The sequence below is a fragment of the Orbicella faveolata genome, unplaced genomic scaffold (assembly GCF_042242905.1).
Source record: "Orbicella faveolata isolate gen_17 unplaced genomic scaffold, um_ofav_v1 contig_14, whole genome shotgun sequence".
NCBI lineage: Eukaryota > Metazoa > Cnidaria > Anthozoa > Scleractinia > Merulinidae > Orbicella > Orbicella faveolata.
The window spans coordinates 12,065,248-12,082,593 of NW_028301541.1; the positions used below are offsets into that span (position 1 = coordinate 12,065,248).

The 17,346-nt window shown below is 48.0% G+C and overlaps 1 protein-coding gene, 1 long non-coding RNA gene and 1 pseudogene across 3 annotated transcripts in view; 1 reads left to right on the forward strand and 2 right to left on the reverse strand.

The window, feature by feature from the left end:
* Window positions 1-17,346, reverse strand: part of LOC149114023 (uncharacterized) — a 34,000-nt gene that overhangs the window by 6,588 nt on the left and 10,066 nt on the right. The gene's annotated exons all lie outside the window — the stretch shown is intronic.
* On the reverse strand, window positions 6,882-9,317 carry LOC149114024 (uncharacterized; annotated as a pseudogene).
* Window positions 13,270-13,677, forward strand: LOC149114025 (uncharacterized). Its single transcript, XM_089286655.1, has one exon. It carries the CDS (start codon window positions 13,270-13,272, stop codon window positions 13,675-13,677), a length of 408 nt encoding a protein of 135 aa, XP_089142781.1.

The window sequence follows — 17,346 nt, forward strand, 5'->3', positions numbered from 1 at the left end:
GCGAAGGTTATGAATATTTCCTGGAACCATACAATAAAGAAACTAGTAAGACAATCTCAGATAGTGCAGAGTGTAACGTAAAGCTCCGATGGAATACTCATAACACCGTTCCTATATAACCTCTACCATTCACTCCTGGTTTGTATTGACCTTGCTAGTCAACTAGGGATTTTGATAAGACATAATCTTAGCAGTGTGTATGTTTGGTATGTGTATTTTCACTCCTGGTTTGTATTGACCTTACTAGTCAGCTAGAGATTTTGATGAGACATAATCTTAGCAGTGGGTATGTTTGATGTGTGTATTTTCATTCACAGTCCAAGAATAACTTACAGTGAATTACCGTTTGACATCATGATGACAGTTCTTGAATTTTACTATAGTGTTTAACGCTGAGTTTTGCTCATTTCAAATTAAATAATACATTTAAGTAGCAAACGTGACAATTTTACTCTTCACGCAAACTTTTGTAACTTGATCCTTTTGTATTCCTCGCAAAGTTATGTAACCTGATACTCTTGTTTTCTTGAACACACACGGAAGATGTGCTTGTATTCGTTTTACAGTTGGAGATAAATGGAAAGTTGAATGTTGGATGAAGAAATGGAAAAGGAATGATTTGCTTTATTTAACATACAAATTTTCTTTTGACCAATAAACAAGAATTAATCTTTAGAATTATCAAATTGTCATGGAACAGCACGTTCTGTTGCCACCTTTGGTGTTAACAATAAAACCACTTAAATTTAAAATACACATTGATATCGATTAATACAACTGAGAAGTATTTCAACAAGAGGCATTGAAAGTAAACAGCGCTACTTGATCAACATCAGTGAACAAGTCTCCTCAGAGACTGAAAAAATTTATGCTTTCAGTAGGCGCCACAAAGTCTGCAGTAATATTTGAGCAGTTTCCTGGGTTTCTTTGTACAATTTGACAAGTTTTAATGCTACTTACTTGGAAAAGTTTCGGTTGTGGGTATGAACATATTGGTCTGTTTGATAGAAACAAAGGATAAAATAAACGCACTAGTGTAGTTTGGAAACATCGCATGTGTAATATTCTAGAGCCAATAAACCAGCCAAAACTCGAGAACGCAACTCTATTTTAATTCAAGCGACTGACAACGTGTTTCATCCGACCAAACTACTGGAAAACTACTGGAGGAGCGGTTACACAGCTCACAACATTCTACACTCCCCCACTAACCCATGAAAACTAGTACAATAAATCAACGACAAAACTTAGCTTGCAGTTCTTAAGTGTCTCTGTCCTAATAACCTAAAAAGTCACTTAATGACAAAATCAGCCAAGTATCGAGGGCGTGTCTGTTCCTAGTAGGGTAACGCTTCTCTGGAATGCCTTGGGCAGTTGATTGCACAGGAACAGCAGGTTCCCTTGGGGTTTCTTCCCACTGCAATTCTGGCTGTTCAGCCGCCGGCGATGCTGGAATTGGGTCTGCTGGAACCTCTTGATCAGCAATAGGTGCTTGGAGAACGCAGGATCGCTGTATAAGGTGGTCTTGGTGACGTCTCAAGAGTCGGCCATCTTCTAGCTGAACTGTGAAGGAAGTTGGACCCGTTGACTCTTTCAAGATTCCAGGTAACCACCTTGGTCCTCTTCGGAAGTTGCTTGCGTAAACTGCTTCCCCTTCCTGCATGGTGCGTTCCTTAGCGTGCCAGTCATGTGCCTGTTTCTGAGAAGCTTGGCTTTGTCGCACTTTCCTTCCGATTTCCGGGTAGACTAGGTCTAGCCTTGATCTGGGTTTCCTTCCTAGAAGTAATTCTGCAGGGGACACTCCTGTTGAAGTCTGTGGGGTGATTCTGTAACGAGCTAATAATTCTGAAACTCGTGCCTCCACACTTCCTCCACTCATCTTCATTCCCTCCTTGAATGTTTGTACTGCTCTCTCAGCCAGTCCATTAGACGCTGGGTGGTAGGGTGCTGTTCTGATGTGACGGATCCATTCTGTTTGAGGAAATCTCCAAACTCTTTGCTCGCGAAGTTGCTCCCGTTGTTTGTGACGACAATTTCAGGTAGGCTGTGTGTCGCGAAAGCGATTCTCAATTTCTCAATGGTAGCACTTGAAGTTGATATATTCATTGGAAACGCCTCCATCCACTTGGAGTGGGCATCCATCACAATGAGAAACATTTTTCCAAGGAACGGACCTGCATAGTCTAGGTGGAGTTGAACCCAGGGTTTATGAGGCCATTCCCAGGGATGTAGAGGGGCTTCTGGTGGTGACTTCCTGCTTTCCTGGCAGGGACTGCCATTTTTGGCCACCACACATAACTTCTCGCCAACGCCTTCATACGGCAAATTCCAGGGTGTGTCTCGTGTAACTCTTCTACCACTCTTGCTCTTTCCTTAGGGGGGACCACTACTCGATTGCCCCACAGCAAACATCCATCTTGAACACTTAATTCATCTTTCCTAGTGATGTAGGGCTTCAATGCTTCATCTGAGTTGTGATTAGGCCAACCATGCTGAACGAACTTGATTACTTGAGACAGTATTGGATCACATCTGGTTCCGGTTCTGATCTCATTCACACTCACTGGTGTTGAATTGAGGAGTTCCATTGCAAACACAGTTTCTGAAGGCAAAGGTGTAGTTGAAGGACTAACCGGCAAGGGTAGTTGGCTGAGGGCGTCAGCATTGGCATGTTGTGGTCCTGGTTTGTACTCGATGGAGTAGTTGTATGCAGCTAAAGTCAAGGCCCAACGCTGAATTCTAGCTGCTGCCATAGGCAGTGTGGCCTTCTTCTCACTGAACAATGATTCCAATAGTTTGTGATCAGTCACTAGAGTAAAATGTCTGCCGTAAATGTACTGGTGAAATTTCTTCACACCAAATACCAAGGAAAGTGCTTCTCTCTCAAGATTGGAATAATTTCTTTCTGCATTGGACAGTGTCCTGGAAGCATATGCGATTGGATGCTCTGAGCCATCATCCATTCGATGCGAGAGAACAGCTCCCAAGCCATATTGTGATGCATTGCATGCCAAGGTTAACTTCTTCTGACTATCATAATGGACAAGGAGTCTAGAGGACTTCAGGAAATCCTTAGACTTCTGGAAAGCCTGCATCTGCTCTTCACCCCAATACCAGCGGGTCTCTTTACGTAGTAAATCATGCAATGGAGCCAACACACTTGACAGGTTAGGCAGGAATTTCTGGTAGTAGTTAATCATGCCTAGGTACGATTTGAGTTCCAACACATTCTTGGGCGCTGGTGCATTGGTGATTGCTTCGACCTTGTCATCCAATGGTTGAATACCTTCTTTGCTGACCTTGTGACCCAGATAGGTTACTTGAGGTTCCATGAACACACACTTGTTTTTCCGAAGTCCCAAGCCAGCACTTGCTAGTCGCTTTAAGACTTCTTCCAGGTTGTTTAAGTGATCTTCATCGCAGGCTCCAGACACTAGGATATCATCCACCCGGACAATTACATAAGGAACGTTCTGCAGTAGATTCTCCATGTTCCGCTGAAATATTCCTGGTGCTGACAATATCACGTAGGGTAGGCGGTTGTACTGGAACAACCCCCTGTGTGTGTTAATGGTGGTGTACTGTTTAGACTCATCATCCAGGAGAAGCTGCTGGTAGGCTTGGCTCATGTCCAACTTCGTGAATTTTTCACCTCCCCCTAGTGTCGCCAGGAGGTCTTCAACCTTCAGGATAGGATAACTGTCCAGTTTTGAAACTTGATTGACAGTTGTTTTGTAGTCTCCGCAGATGCGAATTGAGTCATCTGGTTTCAGAATAGGTACAATGGGAGCAGCCCATTCCGAGAACTGAACCGGTTCAATCGTTCCCTCATCTTGTAGCCTCTTGAGTTCAGCCTCAATCTTCCCTGTCATAGCATATGGCATTGGTCTCGCCTTCAAGAATTTTGGTTGTGCCTCTGATTCCACATGAATTTTCGCCTTTGGGCCCTTGAAGGTCCCAAGTCCTTCTCTAAACACTTCTGAGTACCGGTCAACCAATTTTTCAAGTGAAGACCCTTGGTTGTTTTTGACAACTTGCATTTTGAACAACTCCTTCCAGTTGAGTGTCAGAACTCTCAACCAGTCCCTTCCCAGTAAGTTAGGCCCAGATCCTTCCACCATGAGTGTTTGCAGTTCCACTTCTTGTTTCTCATACTTCACAATAACATTCAAAGTAGTAGTATATAGGGAATTAACCAAATACCATTTCGCAGAGGGAGCTTTATTTAACCTTATCGCAGCCCCCACCATCAAGTCCGGCCCTCACAAGCTCGGGCCGGTTGAGCCTGGGGGCTGCAAAACAATTAAATGCAGCTCCCTCTTTGAAATAGTATTTGGTTAATTCCCTATATACTACTCACAACAAAGGAGTGCGAAATATTAGAAACAAGCGAGCCGGGGGTTATACCACCAGAGCCGGGATGGCACGAGCGCCAAACAAGTGCGGGTGGCTGATGCGGGGCCGGAAAAAAAGCTGCGGAAAGCGCTGTTACGGGGCGTATGACGGGCAGCACTACTATCAGCTGAAGAAAGGAATGCGAATGCCAGAGCCTTGCAGAGTATGCGGAATCGGACTACTGTGCGACTACCGTCTTTGTAAGCCCTGCAGCGGGGGCGCGCTAAAACAACGTCTTTACCGCAAACAAGAAAAAGCAAAAAAAGCCTTTGAACGCATTTTGCTCAAGCTGCAAGAAAGAAACACACCAGTTAGAGAAATGTAACCTTCGGTTATAACGCAAGGCACTATGGCTGCGTGTGGGCTTTCTAAGGCCATTCAAAGTCTCCCTCCAGAGCTTTGTGAGATGATTCTCAAGGAGTGCATCGCGATGAAAATCAAGGAAAAAAAGGAAGCGGGGTGGGCCAAGGTACACAATATTTCAAAACTGCCTTTCTGCAAATTCAAGCAGCAGATTGTGCCGATGGTTATTTGCATTGAATATGCGGACTGCTTTTTAGAGGGTTGTTGTTTTCCTTGTTTCGAAAGGGATGGAAATCCTCATAAAGCATCGCTAAGCTGGCCAATGGAGTTAATAGAAGTCAGCCCAGAGCACAAGAATTTTCTAAAAGTATGCTCCTTGGATGGTTATAATTGGCACGAGTGGTTCCTTTTTGGCCGGGAGCGTTAGCGAAAAAAGGCGGCGACGGTATAACCTCTGTTTGAATAATTACATTAAAAATACACGGCTTAATTTGCATACCATAAAAACATGCTTGTCAGTGTTCACTTGATTGCGTTTCTCGTGAATGAATATTTCACGCCTGAGTGGCAGAGACAAGTGCGTGATATTACACGCGAAGTTGTTGAATGCTTTCATGACGCGGTTCCGGTTGAGGCGATACAGCTTCCCGTTGCGAATTCCTGAAGGCTTCAGTTTAAGCTTGTTGCATTCCTCTTGGCTTCAGTTGAAGCGATCAGGAATTTTCAAAGCCATCAGGAATGTTGAAGTCAAAAGGAATTTTACAGGTGGATTTCAATTGCCCACAGTTTGTTAGAATACGGTATTTCTTCTCGGCCTGGCCAATTAAAATGGCACTTTTCACCTTTTTTCGAGGAAAAATTGGGCACGAAACGCAGTTGAACAAAGAGACTTCACTAGAGCGATAAAAAGAAACAGCTGATCAGGGGGTTTTCCCTATTTCGCACATGACTGCGTCAGTGAGTAACCTTCTCGAAAGTTCAAGGCTATTTACATGGCATGACAAATACCGCAATCACCTGTTTTTGACAAGACAAAGAGGGAGTTATGTGTTTTTTCGCTCAAAATTTAGTTCGAAGCGGGAGGTTTCGTGATTTTTTTTCTCATTTTCGCTTCAAGTCTCCCGCGTATGTCTTTCTCAAGTTTTTGGACATCAACATCAGGAAGCTTTCTCGTTGATGGTTGGCGAAGCATCTTTGCTCGGACCTGATCTTTAAGAAAGTTATACTGCTGAAACTCAGAAAGGATAGTGTGGAACTCGTGGGAAGACACCTCGTTGTTCAAAGCGTTCGAGAGAAGTCTGTTGACGGTGTCGCGCTTGGCAACGGCGAGCGTGGTGATCTCTTGATGCTTCTTGATCTTCGAGTTGAGCTTTTTGCTGGCGAGAATCATCGCAGACGAAACAAGAGCGAAGCATCCACCAGCACCGCCAAGAGGAACGGCAGCCGGGAAGCCAACCACAGACAGAGCGGAGCCAAAACTCGCGCTGGAAAAGGCTGCTGAGAGAACGCTGGAGCCGGCGGCACCCCAATTAACGAACTTTCTCGCACGTTTGTATTTTTTGTGATGAGGCGATAGTGGTGGACCTCGCCGGCCAATGTGTTGGAAATCTCATTGACCTTCTGCAAGCAGAAATTTTGAGAAGGCTCTGCCGCCACCACCGCATATAGTGGCTCGGCAGGCAGCACGCTTGGAAGCGGCGCGCTTGCTGGCAACAGATTTACCAAAGACATTGCGTATATAAAGAAATTTAATTTAACTCTAATTCAAAAAGCGGCAGGCCTTTGAAATCAAAGAGCACCATTTTCATCTTTCACTCTAATGGTGATGCTATTTATGAACTTGTCTGTAGAAACGTCACGGAAAGCATTTTGCGATGAGTCCATGTTATAGCTGACTTTCCCATAAGGCTTTCCTCTGACTTCAACCTTGGCAAGAAGGTCTGAACTTCTTTCCATTCAAAAAGTTTTTTTGTAGGGTCGATGAGATCGCAGTGGATAAAGTAGCAACTCGGGCTGTTAAGCTTTTTGATCTATTCTTCTTTCCTCATATCTCTCCCGATTCCAAGAAAATTGGCCAAACTGTAATCAGCGGAAACTTCTTTTACTTGATTAGTGTTGCCTAAATTAGCAGCGACGGTTGTAATTTTAAGAACAGAATTGGGGTTATTCGTTTCTAAGACCAATTTTCCTTTTTTCTTGTAATATTCAAAACTGGATTGCAGTTCTTTTGCGATGCTCTCGACATTGTAATGCCCTTCAGGCAATGATGCAACCACATCGTTGGTTCCTTTAAAAAACATTCTGCCAACAGAACTCAGATTATGCCACGAGTTGAAAAAGGAACAACTCAAAAGTCTGACATAGCTTGGGGACTTGATCTATTACATCGAGCCGGGGGCCGCTTCTGATGTTCAAGCAGACTCGTTCGCGCCCAACACCGCGAACGGTTTGATGCAGGCGGGCTTGTCGAGAATCAACCCGTCGATCGAGGCTTTCGTTTACTGCATCCTGGGCGTGCAAGTCAAAGTCCGCAGCAGCATTCTCGGCTATGGCGGTCGGGCGAGAGAAGCCCAGAGTGAGTTCCTGGTGCTGATGGAAGACCCGATCAGACAGCCCGACTTGGCCGCGAGCGTGCAAAGGTACCAGCTCGCGGTGGACCAAGCAAAGGTCAGGCTCAATCTCGCTGTTGCTTGCATGGTGTGGCTCATGCCCGCGCAGATGATAATCAACACCGCAAGCACGAGTGGTTACAACAACAAGCTGAAACAGGCGGTCTCCGGAATGAAACTGGGGGTGAATAACAAGGTAAACCCGGAGACAAAAAAAACTGGGCTCAAACACATGGCAGGCGGCCCGTAAAAAATTAACCCGCCCAATAGCCACCCATCCAACCCGATTCACAAAGCCGCAACAGCCGAATCGAAACCAGCTTCGACCGAAACTCAGCAAGTGCAGCCAACAGCACAAAAAATAGAGCCCACGCCTCCAGCGGGGCTTCGCCCCGTACCCCCCCAAAAAGCCACGCGCAACGCAGATAAAACACCGCAACACAAAATTAACAAAAAGGCGGTAATTGTCGGTGTTGTTGGATTTTCGGCGTTGCTGTTCATGGCTTGGCGCTAAGCTAACGCTGCTTAATATATTTTTCGAATGAAAAGGCCACCGCGGCAACAATGAGAAGCCAGGTGTGCTCAGCCAGAAATCCAATGACTTGGCCGGCGGCTTTGAACAGGAAGCTCACAATCAAGCCAATCAGCCCGGGCAGCAGAGAGCCGAGTTTCGCAGCAATATCTTTGAGGTCGTTCCCCAAAGCTTTGCCGGTGGCTTTCAAACCTCTGGTGAGGACCCCGATGACAGCGCCAATTGTGGTCCTGGCGGCGAGAAGAATGGCGGTCAACATCACGCCATATTTTTTGAAGATCTCCTTGACCCTTTCCAAGAGAGGCTGCCCCCTTTCCCTTTCCGCGATCTGAGTTTGCAAACGGGCGATCTCCTCGTTTCTTTCTGCAACTCTGCCTTCTGCCGCTTCTTTTTCAGAGGGCGAGGCATTCTCATCTTCGATGATCGCCTGGTCTTCCTCGTTTTGGCGCTGCAGCTCGCTTTCCTGCTCTTTCAGGTCGTCCAACGGTTTTGTTTGGTTGAGCCTTTCTTCCAGGGCGTTTGTTTCACTTTCTTTTGCCACGATTCTGGCCCTGAGACTGTCGACCTTTTCTTGTTCTTTTTCCACGTTTCTTGCTTTTTTTGTGAGCGAGTCTAAAGCTTTTTTCTTGTTTTCAAGATCGTTTAGATAGTAATGTTCCTTTTTCAGTTCTTTGAGCCTACGCAGCTCTGCTTCACTTTCAAGATTCGAACCATGTTCATCCTGAATGTCATCAATCTTAGTGTCGGTTTGCTCGATTTTGCATCTCAGAACTTCCAATTCTTTCTTTTCTTGTTCTCTTTGCGAAGCGAGTTTTTCCGCCTGTTGTAGCTGTTTCTCTGCCTCTTTTTGTCTTTGTTTCATTTCTCTGATGGTATCCCTGTCTTCTACAATGACATCTGCAGCTCTCAGCCCAATTTTGTGCGCAAACTTGTCCAAAAAACTTTGCGTGAAGTTTACCCCGTCATCTTTCATAATCTTGTACTCGCCTCCACCCGTACCTACTGCAACAATTTTACCCTTGGTTTTCTTTTTGGTGCCTTTTATAATTGCAAAACTACTCTCTTTAAAGTTGGTTAATACTCTTTTTAACCGTTCTATGACAAATTTCCGTTCCGAATCTGGTTCAAGGAAAGGGATGTCTTCTCGAAAAAATGTCTCGGCATAAGAAGTGTCAGGCAGGCCGGACTGCTCGTGCCACATAGAAGACATTTTCATTTGTTAGCCCCCGTAGTAGGGGTCGCCAGGTTGGTAGGGAGGGGACGCCGAGCTGGGATGAAAAGGACGGGTCGTGTCACCCTCTTGTTCTCCATCACCATCATCGTCGTGGTCAATCCGGTTGTCAAGTTCCGTGTCTTTGTAACCAAATTCGCCACTGCCTTTCGCCATAGCGATATATTTCAAGCCTGTTTATTTTTCAAATTAGAAAATAATCGCCGGCGTATACTATACAATGTCAGTTCCAGAGAACCTTCGTGCAACATACATCAAAAAAACCTTACACAGCATGCAGGCTGAGTGCGCGGTCAAGCGGATCACCTTTTCCCGCACTGAAGCCAACCCTGGCGATACTCTGTACGCTTATGTGCCCAAGCTGAATAAGAACGAGGTTCTGGTGCCGGGCTCGCTAGCACTTGTCTTTAAAATCGACCTTTCTGGAGGGCACGTCAACAACTTCCTTGTCCAGAACACCACGCGAGTGCTCATTGACAGGCTGCACATGAAGTTTTGAGGCACTACCCTCCATGACACGGTTGGCTATGGCATCTACAAAATCTTTCAAGACCTTTTCCTTTTGCAGGAAGAAAGAGACAACACGATCCTCGAAGGGATTCAGAGCGAGGATCTATGCAAGATCCGCTCAGGTGCGGGAGACATGAAAACCTCAGGCGTCGACGCTGAAGAAAAGCTGAACGAGGTGTACGGGAGCAAGTACCGGATAAGGCTGGACCATCAGACCTTCACCGACCACAGTGTTTTCTACCCCCAGGACCTTTACAAAGACCTCACGTTCGAAATAACCCTGGCTAAAGCTCCACATGTGGTCAATGGCTTCGATACAACCAAGCTGAAATACAAGCTGACCAACATCCAGCTCGAGTACGATATGATCCGCAGCAAGACTCTGGCAGAAGAGGCGCATAGCGTTTACTCCAGCGGAAAAGAATTCGGCTATGACCATGTGATGCGTTCCCAAATGGTGACCTTCAAAAAAGACACCGACACGAGAAAGAACATCAAAATCAATGCCCAAAAGGTCACTAAAAGCCATCCTGCTACTGTTCATAGAGCCGTATGCTGATGGTGCCAGAGATTCAGAAAAATACGTCTTCCCGGATCTGACGAAAGTCAGCGTCACAATCAACGGCTCGCCCAACATGATTTACAACAACGGCGTCGAAGGCAAGGACATGTGGGAAGAGGCCCAACGCTTCTTCGTGAAGGAAAAAAATAAAACCGAGCTTATGGATGTGACAAAGTTTTACACCGGAGACAATTTCGGGCTTCTGATTCATATGCGCTCCATGGCGGACCAAGACATTCATGGAAGTGGCAAGCGCATTGTGAACAGTATGGATGGGGTCCAGCTGGAAATCGAGAGGAAAGCTGAAGGCTCAGGCAACGTGAACTGCCACGTATTCATCATCGCCGACTCCCAGTTCAACATTATGGAAAGACAGCTGGAATCTGTACAGAATTAATATGGACCCAAGCAAGATACCCTTCAACGCTCTCATCGTGGGGCCGACCAATTCAGGCAAATCGAGGTTCGTGGTGGACCAGCTGTACGGCCCGTTTTGCGGAAAGTTAGACTACATCGTTCTCATCTGCCCGAGGTTCACGCACAACAAGACCTACCACCGGCTTGGCGAAAACGATCCAAGAATGGATGTGATAGTCTGCGAGCATTACAACGTGGAAAGGTGGTGTAAGCTCGTGAGATGGCTTTCCGAGGGCACCAACACGCTCATAATCCTCGACGACTGCGCGGCCTCAAAACATGTGAAAGGGCGCACAGGCGAGCTGGTGAATCTTGCCTTTTCCGCACGTCATATGGGCATCAGCGTGTGGGCGCTGACCCACAAGTTGACCGGAATAACAGCTTCCATCGTGAGAACGTGGCGGCGATCGTCCTCTTTTACACCCCTCGACCAGGACAACGAAAGCCATCTTCGACGACTATGCCAGCGAGCTCTCCCCCGATGAGCACAGAGGATTGATTTCAAAGCTGAAAGAGCGAAAGTTCTCTTATCTTAGTTTCGCGCTTCGCCACCCGTATGGGGTAAAGTTATTTGAATAAAAAATTGCAGCTCTATATAGCCTTGCACAATGGCTGCAGAAGATGCCGCGTTAGCAGCAGTTTTGGACGTTCTTCAAACGGAGCCCGCACCATCAACTGGTCTCGCCCCCGGACCCGACATTCCCACTCTTTGCGAGCAGCTGGCCATGCTGGTGTCCACAGGCAAAGCCAAAAGGCCATCACACTGCAGCTGACCCACGAGGTGAAGCACCTGAACAACGAAGAGGTCGCGAAATACGCCAAACGCTACGCGGCATACGTGGGCTCGAAGACAACGGAAAGCCTGATCGACAGCTTCATTTTTCTTGCAACCAAGGTGGCCGGAATGGCCGTCAAAATCAAAGACCTCGAGGCTTACCAAAAAGAGCTCAGAAATGACTACATCTTGAACAAAGAGCTCTCCAATCTGGCCAGCAACCTTGCTTTGAAGTGCGGGCGTTTTGCTGCGGCCAACGCTGTGTTGATCAACACCAAACATATTGATTATAGCCCACAGCAGGGCTCTGCCCCGTGCCCCGGGGATGTGGGGTGGAACCCCACACAGTTGCCGCTGCAGAGCCACCCTTCTCGTTATGAAAACAGCAATCCGCTTGAGGGCTTTGAGGACTTTGAGGAAGTACCCGGCTCAGCAACTGCAGAATAAATGGTCACCATTCATCAACAAATGCTGAGGTCTTCCTGACCATTTGTTAACAATTAAACTTTTTTCATTTGCTTATAATACAGTTCGCTTCAATGTCAACCAAACAATCCGAGAGTGTGCCTGTCGCCGTCACTGCGCCTCAGGTTGAGGCCAAGGCAGCGCCTTGTGCCGTCACTGCTCCTCAGGTGGAGACCAAGGCAGCGCCTGCCGCCGATACCACACAGCAACCGACAACTCTGACTGCAACCATGCAGCGTGTAAAAAACCCCAAGCGTGTGGCTGCCGGAAAAATGGTTGCCGAAAGAAATCGTCTGGCTTGAGAAGAACAGAAGAAAGCGGCCGAGGCTTATTACGCAGAAAAGCAAGCGAAACCCGCCACAGCGGCCCCAAAGCCAGCCTCGGCGCCAACCAATGGATCGCTATGGGCGGCGTTGGCGTTTCCCTTCTCGGGATCTATTACAAGCGTGAAGAGCTCATGGCAATGGCCAAGCCCGTTTTCGACAAATTCAAAACGCCGGAGCCCGCGCCGCCGGAGCCCGTGACTCTCAAGCGTGAACCTGCTCGCGCGACACGCCCACGAGTATTTAAAAAAATGCTTTGAACGTTTGTGTGTGATTTATATCACGATGCCGAGCCTTGCGCAACTTCTCATCCATACAGCAGCAATCGAAGGGATAATGCTTTTTTGGGCCGATTTTACCGTCAAGAGTTGGAGGATGGTGAGACATCTTACCGACAAAATGCTTGTTAAAGAGGGAGAAAGGCAGAGAAAAATGGGACAAGAGGTCAGGCGAAAAATTGAAATAGAAGACAAAATCAAAGAATTTGCGGAAGAAGAAGCTGAAAGACAGGGCCCCAATTAATTTTGTTTTAAACTTTCGCTCTTTCCTTATATCAAGCGTGCCATGTCCGACAACAAGCTTGTCAAGACCGCCATTGACACAGCAACTCTCACGGGATTAGCCACGGGCATCGGCTGGCCTTCGAAAAAGGTTGTGAACGAGAATTTCACTTCTGATCCCACCAGCAGCTTTATGAATTACATGAAGTTCACCGTCGTTGTGGCGGGCAGCATTGCGCTAAAAGGGTACCTTGAGGACCAGAAAATCCTCCCTGCCAGCATTTGAAGATATAGTCTATTATATTGCACCATGGCAAGCATTGATAGCACCGAATTTTGACATCAATGACAGAAGATGGAATGAGCTTCGACGATGCGCTCAAGGGGTTTTTTGAGTGTTTTGAGCGTTCTCTTCTCAACTTCGACTGGATCGAGGCAAACTTTCACGAAAAAAAGTATGGAGTTTTTAAAAGGTATGCAAGTGCGAGCCGCTGAGAAGTATCAAAACGCCAAAGAAAAATACAAAAATAGATCCGAAGACCTTCTCCTCTAAATTGCGAACAACTTGTTTGCTTTCCAGAAGCAAGAATGAGTTATGATTTGAAAAAATATTCCGTTAATATACAACCATGGCTAGCATCGCGATCATGATTGGCGGGGCTGTGTTGAACGCCACTGCTTTTATTGGCGGTAATTATCTCGCGAGGGCACTCGGCAGGGGCGACAAAGCCGCGCTTGAAGAAAAGAAGCGCCACGACAAAGCTCTCGAAGATTATCAAGCCACTTACGCCAGATACACGCGAGACCGTACACAACTTCTCGACTGGATCGCGACCAACGTGCAAACAGAGGAGCAGGCCAAGCAGAACATGACCAACACAGACTACCCCTTCAAACTCTACAACCAGGCGCATCCTGACGAACAGATGGTGCCTCCCAAGGAGCCAAAGTTCCCAGATTTCTATCAGCCAAGTGAGCTGCAGAAAAACGGTGAACTCGCGTTTGTGGGCTCCGGGGCGCTCGCTCTGGCCTACGCGGCCTTCCGGTTCCTTTAAACTCTTTTACACCTTACTTATATGGACGCCAAACTCGCGAAGATCTACTACAGCCCCGGGGGCTACTGGAAAGGAATCGCCGTGATAAAAAAATTAGCCGAAGCCGCCGAGGTACCTCAAGAAGCCACAAAAACGTGGCTGATCAGGCAAGCGCTCTGGCAGGTATACCTCCCTGCGCCAAAGCAGATTCCTTGGCCGAAATTCGACGTTCCCACGCCCAACAGGGTCCATCAGGTGGACCCTCTTTTTCTGCCGCATGACAAGCTCCCTCGCGGCCGCAAAGTTTTCAAATAAACGCTGACCGTTGTCAACGTGGCCTGTCCCTACAAAGAGGCCGAACCCCTGACTTCGAAAAATTCTGATGAGGTCGCCCTGGCCTTTAAGAAGATTTAACAGCGCTCGCCTCTCGAATGGCCTGAAATGCTGCAGGTTGACCCCGGGCGCGAATTCATGGGCGCTGTCACACAAGTGATGGAAAAGCACAAGACATATATCAGGTGCAGGCACGTTAACATTCACCGCGACCAGGCCATTGTCGAACGTTTCAACCGCACCCTAGAAGAGCGCTTGTTCGGCGACGAGTACACCGTAGAGATGCTTCTCCCTGAGGGCAAGCGGTGCAGCGCCTGGGTGAAAAGACTTCCTGAAGTTGTTTCGGCTTTGAACAACGAGGTCACAAGCCTTATCGGCAAGAAACCAACCGTCGCCATCAAAGAAAAATCTGTTTACGCAAGGCTGTCGACACCTTACATGAGGCCTGTTGGAAAACGCAAAAAAATCCTCCCGTCTCTTGTCAAAGTTCGTTATCTCTTCCAGCCCAACGAGCTTGAAGGGGGCGTGAAAAGAGCCAGGGATCCAATCTCGTCTTTGAAAGTTTACAACGTTGAAAGATCTTTCATCAAACCGGATCAGCCCGTTCTCTACTATCTTCACAATGGGCCCAAGCACGGCTTCGTGCCCGAAGAGCTGCTGCTTGTTCCTCCGAACACTACTCTTCCTCGCGCTGACCTGAACTAGATGTGATATTCGTTTGGTTCGGTGTGTATCCCGTCGGGCAGCCCCAGTGCTTGTCGTAATAAGCGCTCAGCCCCAGCTTCTCCTGCTCGTAAGTGACGATCTGGCCGTCCCGCATCCTGAAACCCTGGTTGGTGGCCATGTCCTTGCTGCCTTCCAACGCTTCCTTGAACCGCTGCCATGACACCTCATTCTGCCTTTTCGACATCCCTTTAAGCTGAACTTGTGTTTTTCGCCACCCTCTCTGTCGTCGGCATAATAACACTTCGAGCAAAGGGCAATCATCCGGAGGCCCTCAAACTCAAGCTTAAAGAGACCTGGGGTCCGGCGGCTCCACTTGTCCCAAGCCAGCCACTGATTTTTTTCCGCATCAAATTCTGCCTTCAACTCTGGCTGGACGACGTCCTCAAGCCGCTCGCCCGAGATCGCCATGTATTTGCTGTCCGTGTCCATCTGCATCAGCTCGAAATCTCTTCTGTCGACGTACTTGTCGAGAAAGTGGTAGTAGAATTCCAGCAACCGCAGCTTCGCCAGCTGGTAGACGGCGATTCCAATCTGGAACGGCCGCCTGATCGTGATCCGGTGCTTGCAGCTTTCCAGCTCGTAGGCCTCCATGATCTCGTCGAGGTCTTCAAAATACGCGCTCTGCAGCACTCTGTTGACAACCTACTCGTCTTTCATGTAGATCACGTTCGTTTGTCGCTCCAGCGCTTCGATCAGTTTCCCGTAAGGGCTGTTTCCGAGCAGTTTGAACACTTCGGCGAGCAGCGCCTTGCTTCTGTCCACGTCTCCTGTCCGGCGCGCCTCTGTCACCTGCTCCACGAACCAGGTGAAGATCTTGCCCGCATCGTAGTCGATTGTTCTGGAAACCTTCGTGACAACCGCCCCATGGTTCATGTACCACCGCAGCAGACGGACGTAGAGCAGCAGCCATTCTGCGGACAGCGCCCGCACAAGCTTTTTTCCATCTCCACGCTTTCTGCCCGTTCTCGCCAAGTACCCTTTCATGTGTTCCGGCACAGCTTCGGCGGGAACCCGCTTGGTAATGAAAAAGGCGCACATCTCTTCAAACTTTGGCCACAAGCGCTCTGGGATCTTGATGTCAACTTCGGCGAAGCCGAACCACTCCCTGGCTTTCAACCGGCGAATCAGAACTTTGGCTGCTTCCGCTTGGCGGTCATCGCTGTAGTGCACGACCTTCTTCTTCCTGCAAGGCATTTCTCTAAGCATGGTCGAGAGATAGCGAGTGCTGGCGTCGTAACCGAGAATCTTTTTGCAAAGACGCGGTTTTTTGAACTGATGCGACCTTATCCCTGTGACGCCCACTTCGTGGTACCTTGTGAAAACCAGGCTCGGTGCGCCAACAACCGCCCTTTTTAGCATCGCGTAAGCCTCTCTGCCGGGGCAATAAAGGTCTGCGCCGCGATCGATCGCTCCCCGGAGCAAATAATGCAAACTCACCCCTGGCAGGCTCACCGTGTCTTTCAGAATGTCGATTCCTCTCTCGGTGTAGAAGCTTTTCATCTTTTCGAGCTCCTCGAGGCTGGGCTCCACATCATGATTGTTGTAGTAGCGCAGCCAGTCTTTGAAGGTGCGCATGCCCTTTTCTTTGAACAGCCGCTGGAACCCCTCCCACTCTTCCCGCATGAGAACGTAGCCGCCTTTCAGCTTTGAATACCATGCACGTATTCCGGGATCCCGGGGTAATCGAGCTTTTCGGGCGCATCGAACCATTTGTAGGGGAACCAGGATTTCGCTGCCTCGCATCCGTACACTTTCACCCATTTGTTGTAGCTCATCCCCAGGCCAAGGTAGTTTATGATATCGAGAAAACGGGGCCCCCAGGTGAGCAGGAACATGGTTTTGTTCCCCTTCTTGGCCACTTTGACTTTTTTGGTTACATTAGCGAGTGCTGACGAAGTGGTTTTTGATCAGATTTAGGTCGTACGAGCCTGAGTTGAAGCCCACGACAGGGACCTGGTTGCTACATTCATTAATTTTTTTCTGCTGTTCTTTTGACAGCAGGTGCATGTCTTTTGGCACAAAACTCCGCTCTCACCTGGTCCTGGATATTTTTCTCGCGTCTCTCCAGATCTTTCAGGAACTTGCGGACCAGCCCCACGGGGTTTCTTTCACAGATGTGGGTGGGCTCTCTTTTTTCAAGAGAGTCCCCAACGCTCACGGAGATCGGCACATGCGCAGTTTCTATCGTTAACGCGCCTGTCGGCTCTTTCCGATAATTTTTCTCGCCATACGCATCGAAATCGTACAAGATCTCGTGCGGGTAAGTTTTCATTTGCTTAGTCGGGATTCCCCTTTAAAAAACCCAACTTTGCAAGACCAGGCCTCAATAACTTTGTAACTGATCTTACGCAGAAATGCGGTACAGTTCACGGTGGCTTGGTACAGTTCTTCGGCTGTTTTACCTTTTGTTATGACCTCCTGTCGCTTTGGATAACATTTTGGGCATGTGTGGAAGGGGCAGCTGTGGTATTGCCATACCATCCTCGTTTTGTGGTGGTACCCGTCGACAGGAAAAGACGTCATTTTCCCGCCTTCTTGAGAGAGCCATCTCTCGCCCCCGTGCCCGCACATCACGTGGTGGATGTGAATCCCCCATCTCTTCGCTTCACACTTCAGCCACAGAATCGCTTG

Bases quoted from the DNA above. Each gene is read 5' to 3' on its own strand.
- LOC149114025 (XM_089286655.1), top strand. From the start codon at position 13,270: ATGATTGGCGGGGCTGTGTTGAACGCCACTGCTTTTATTGGCGGTAAT.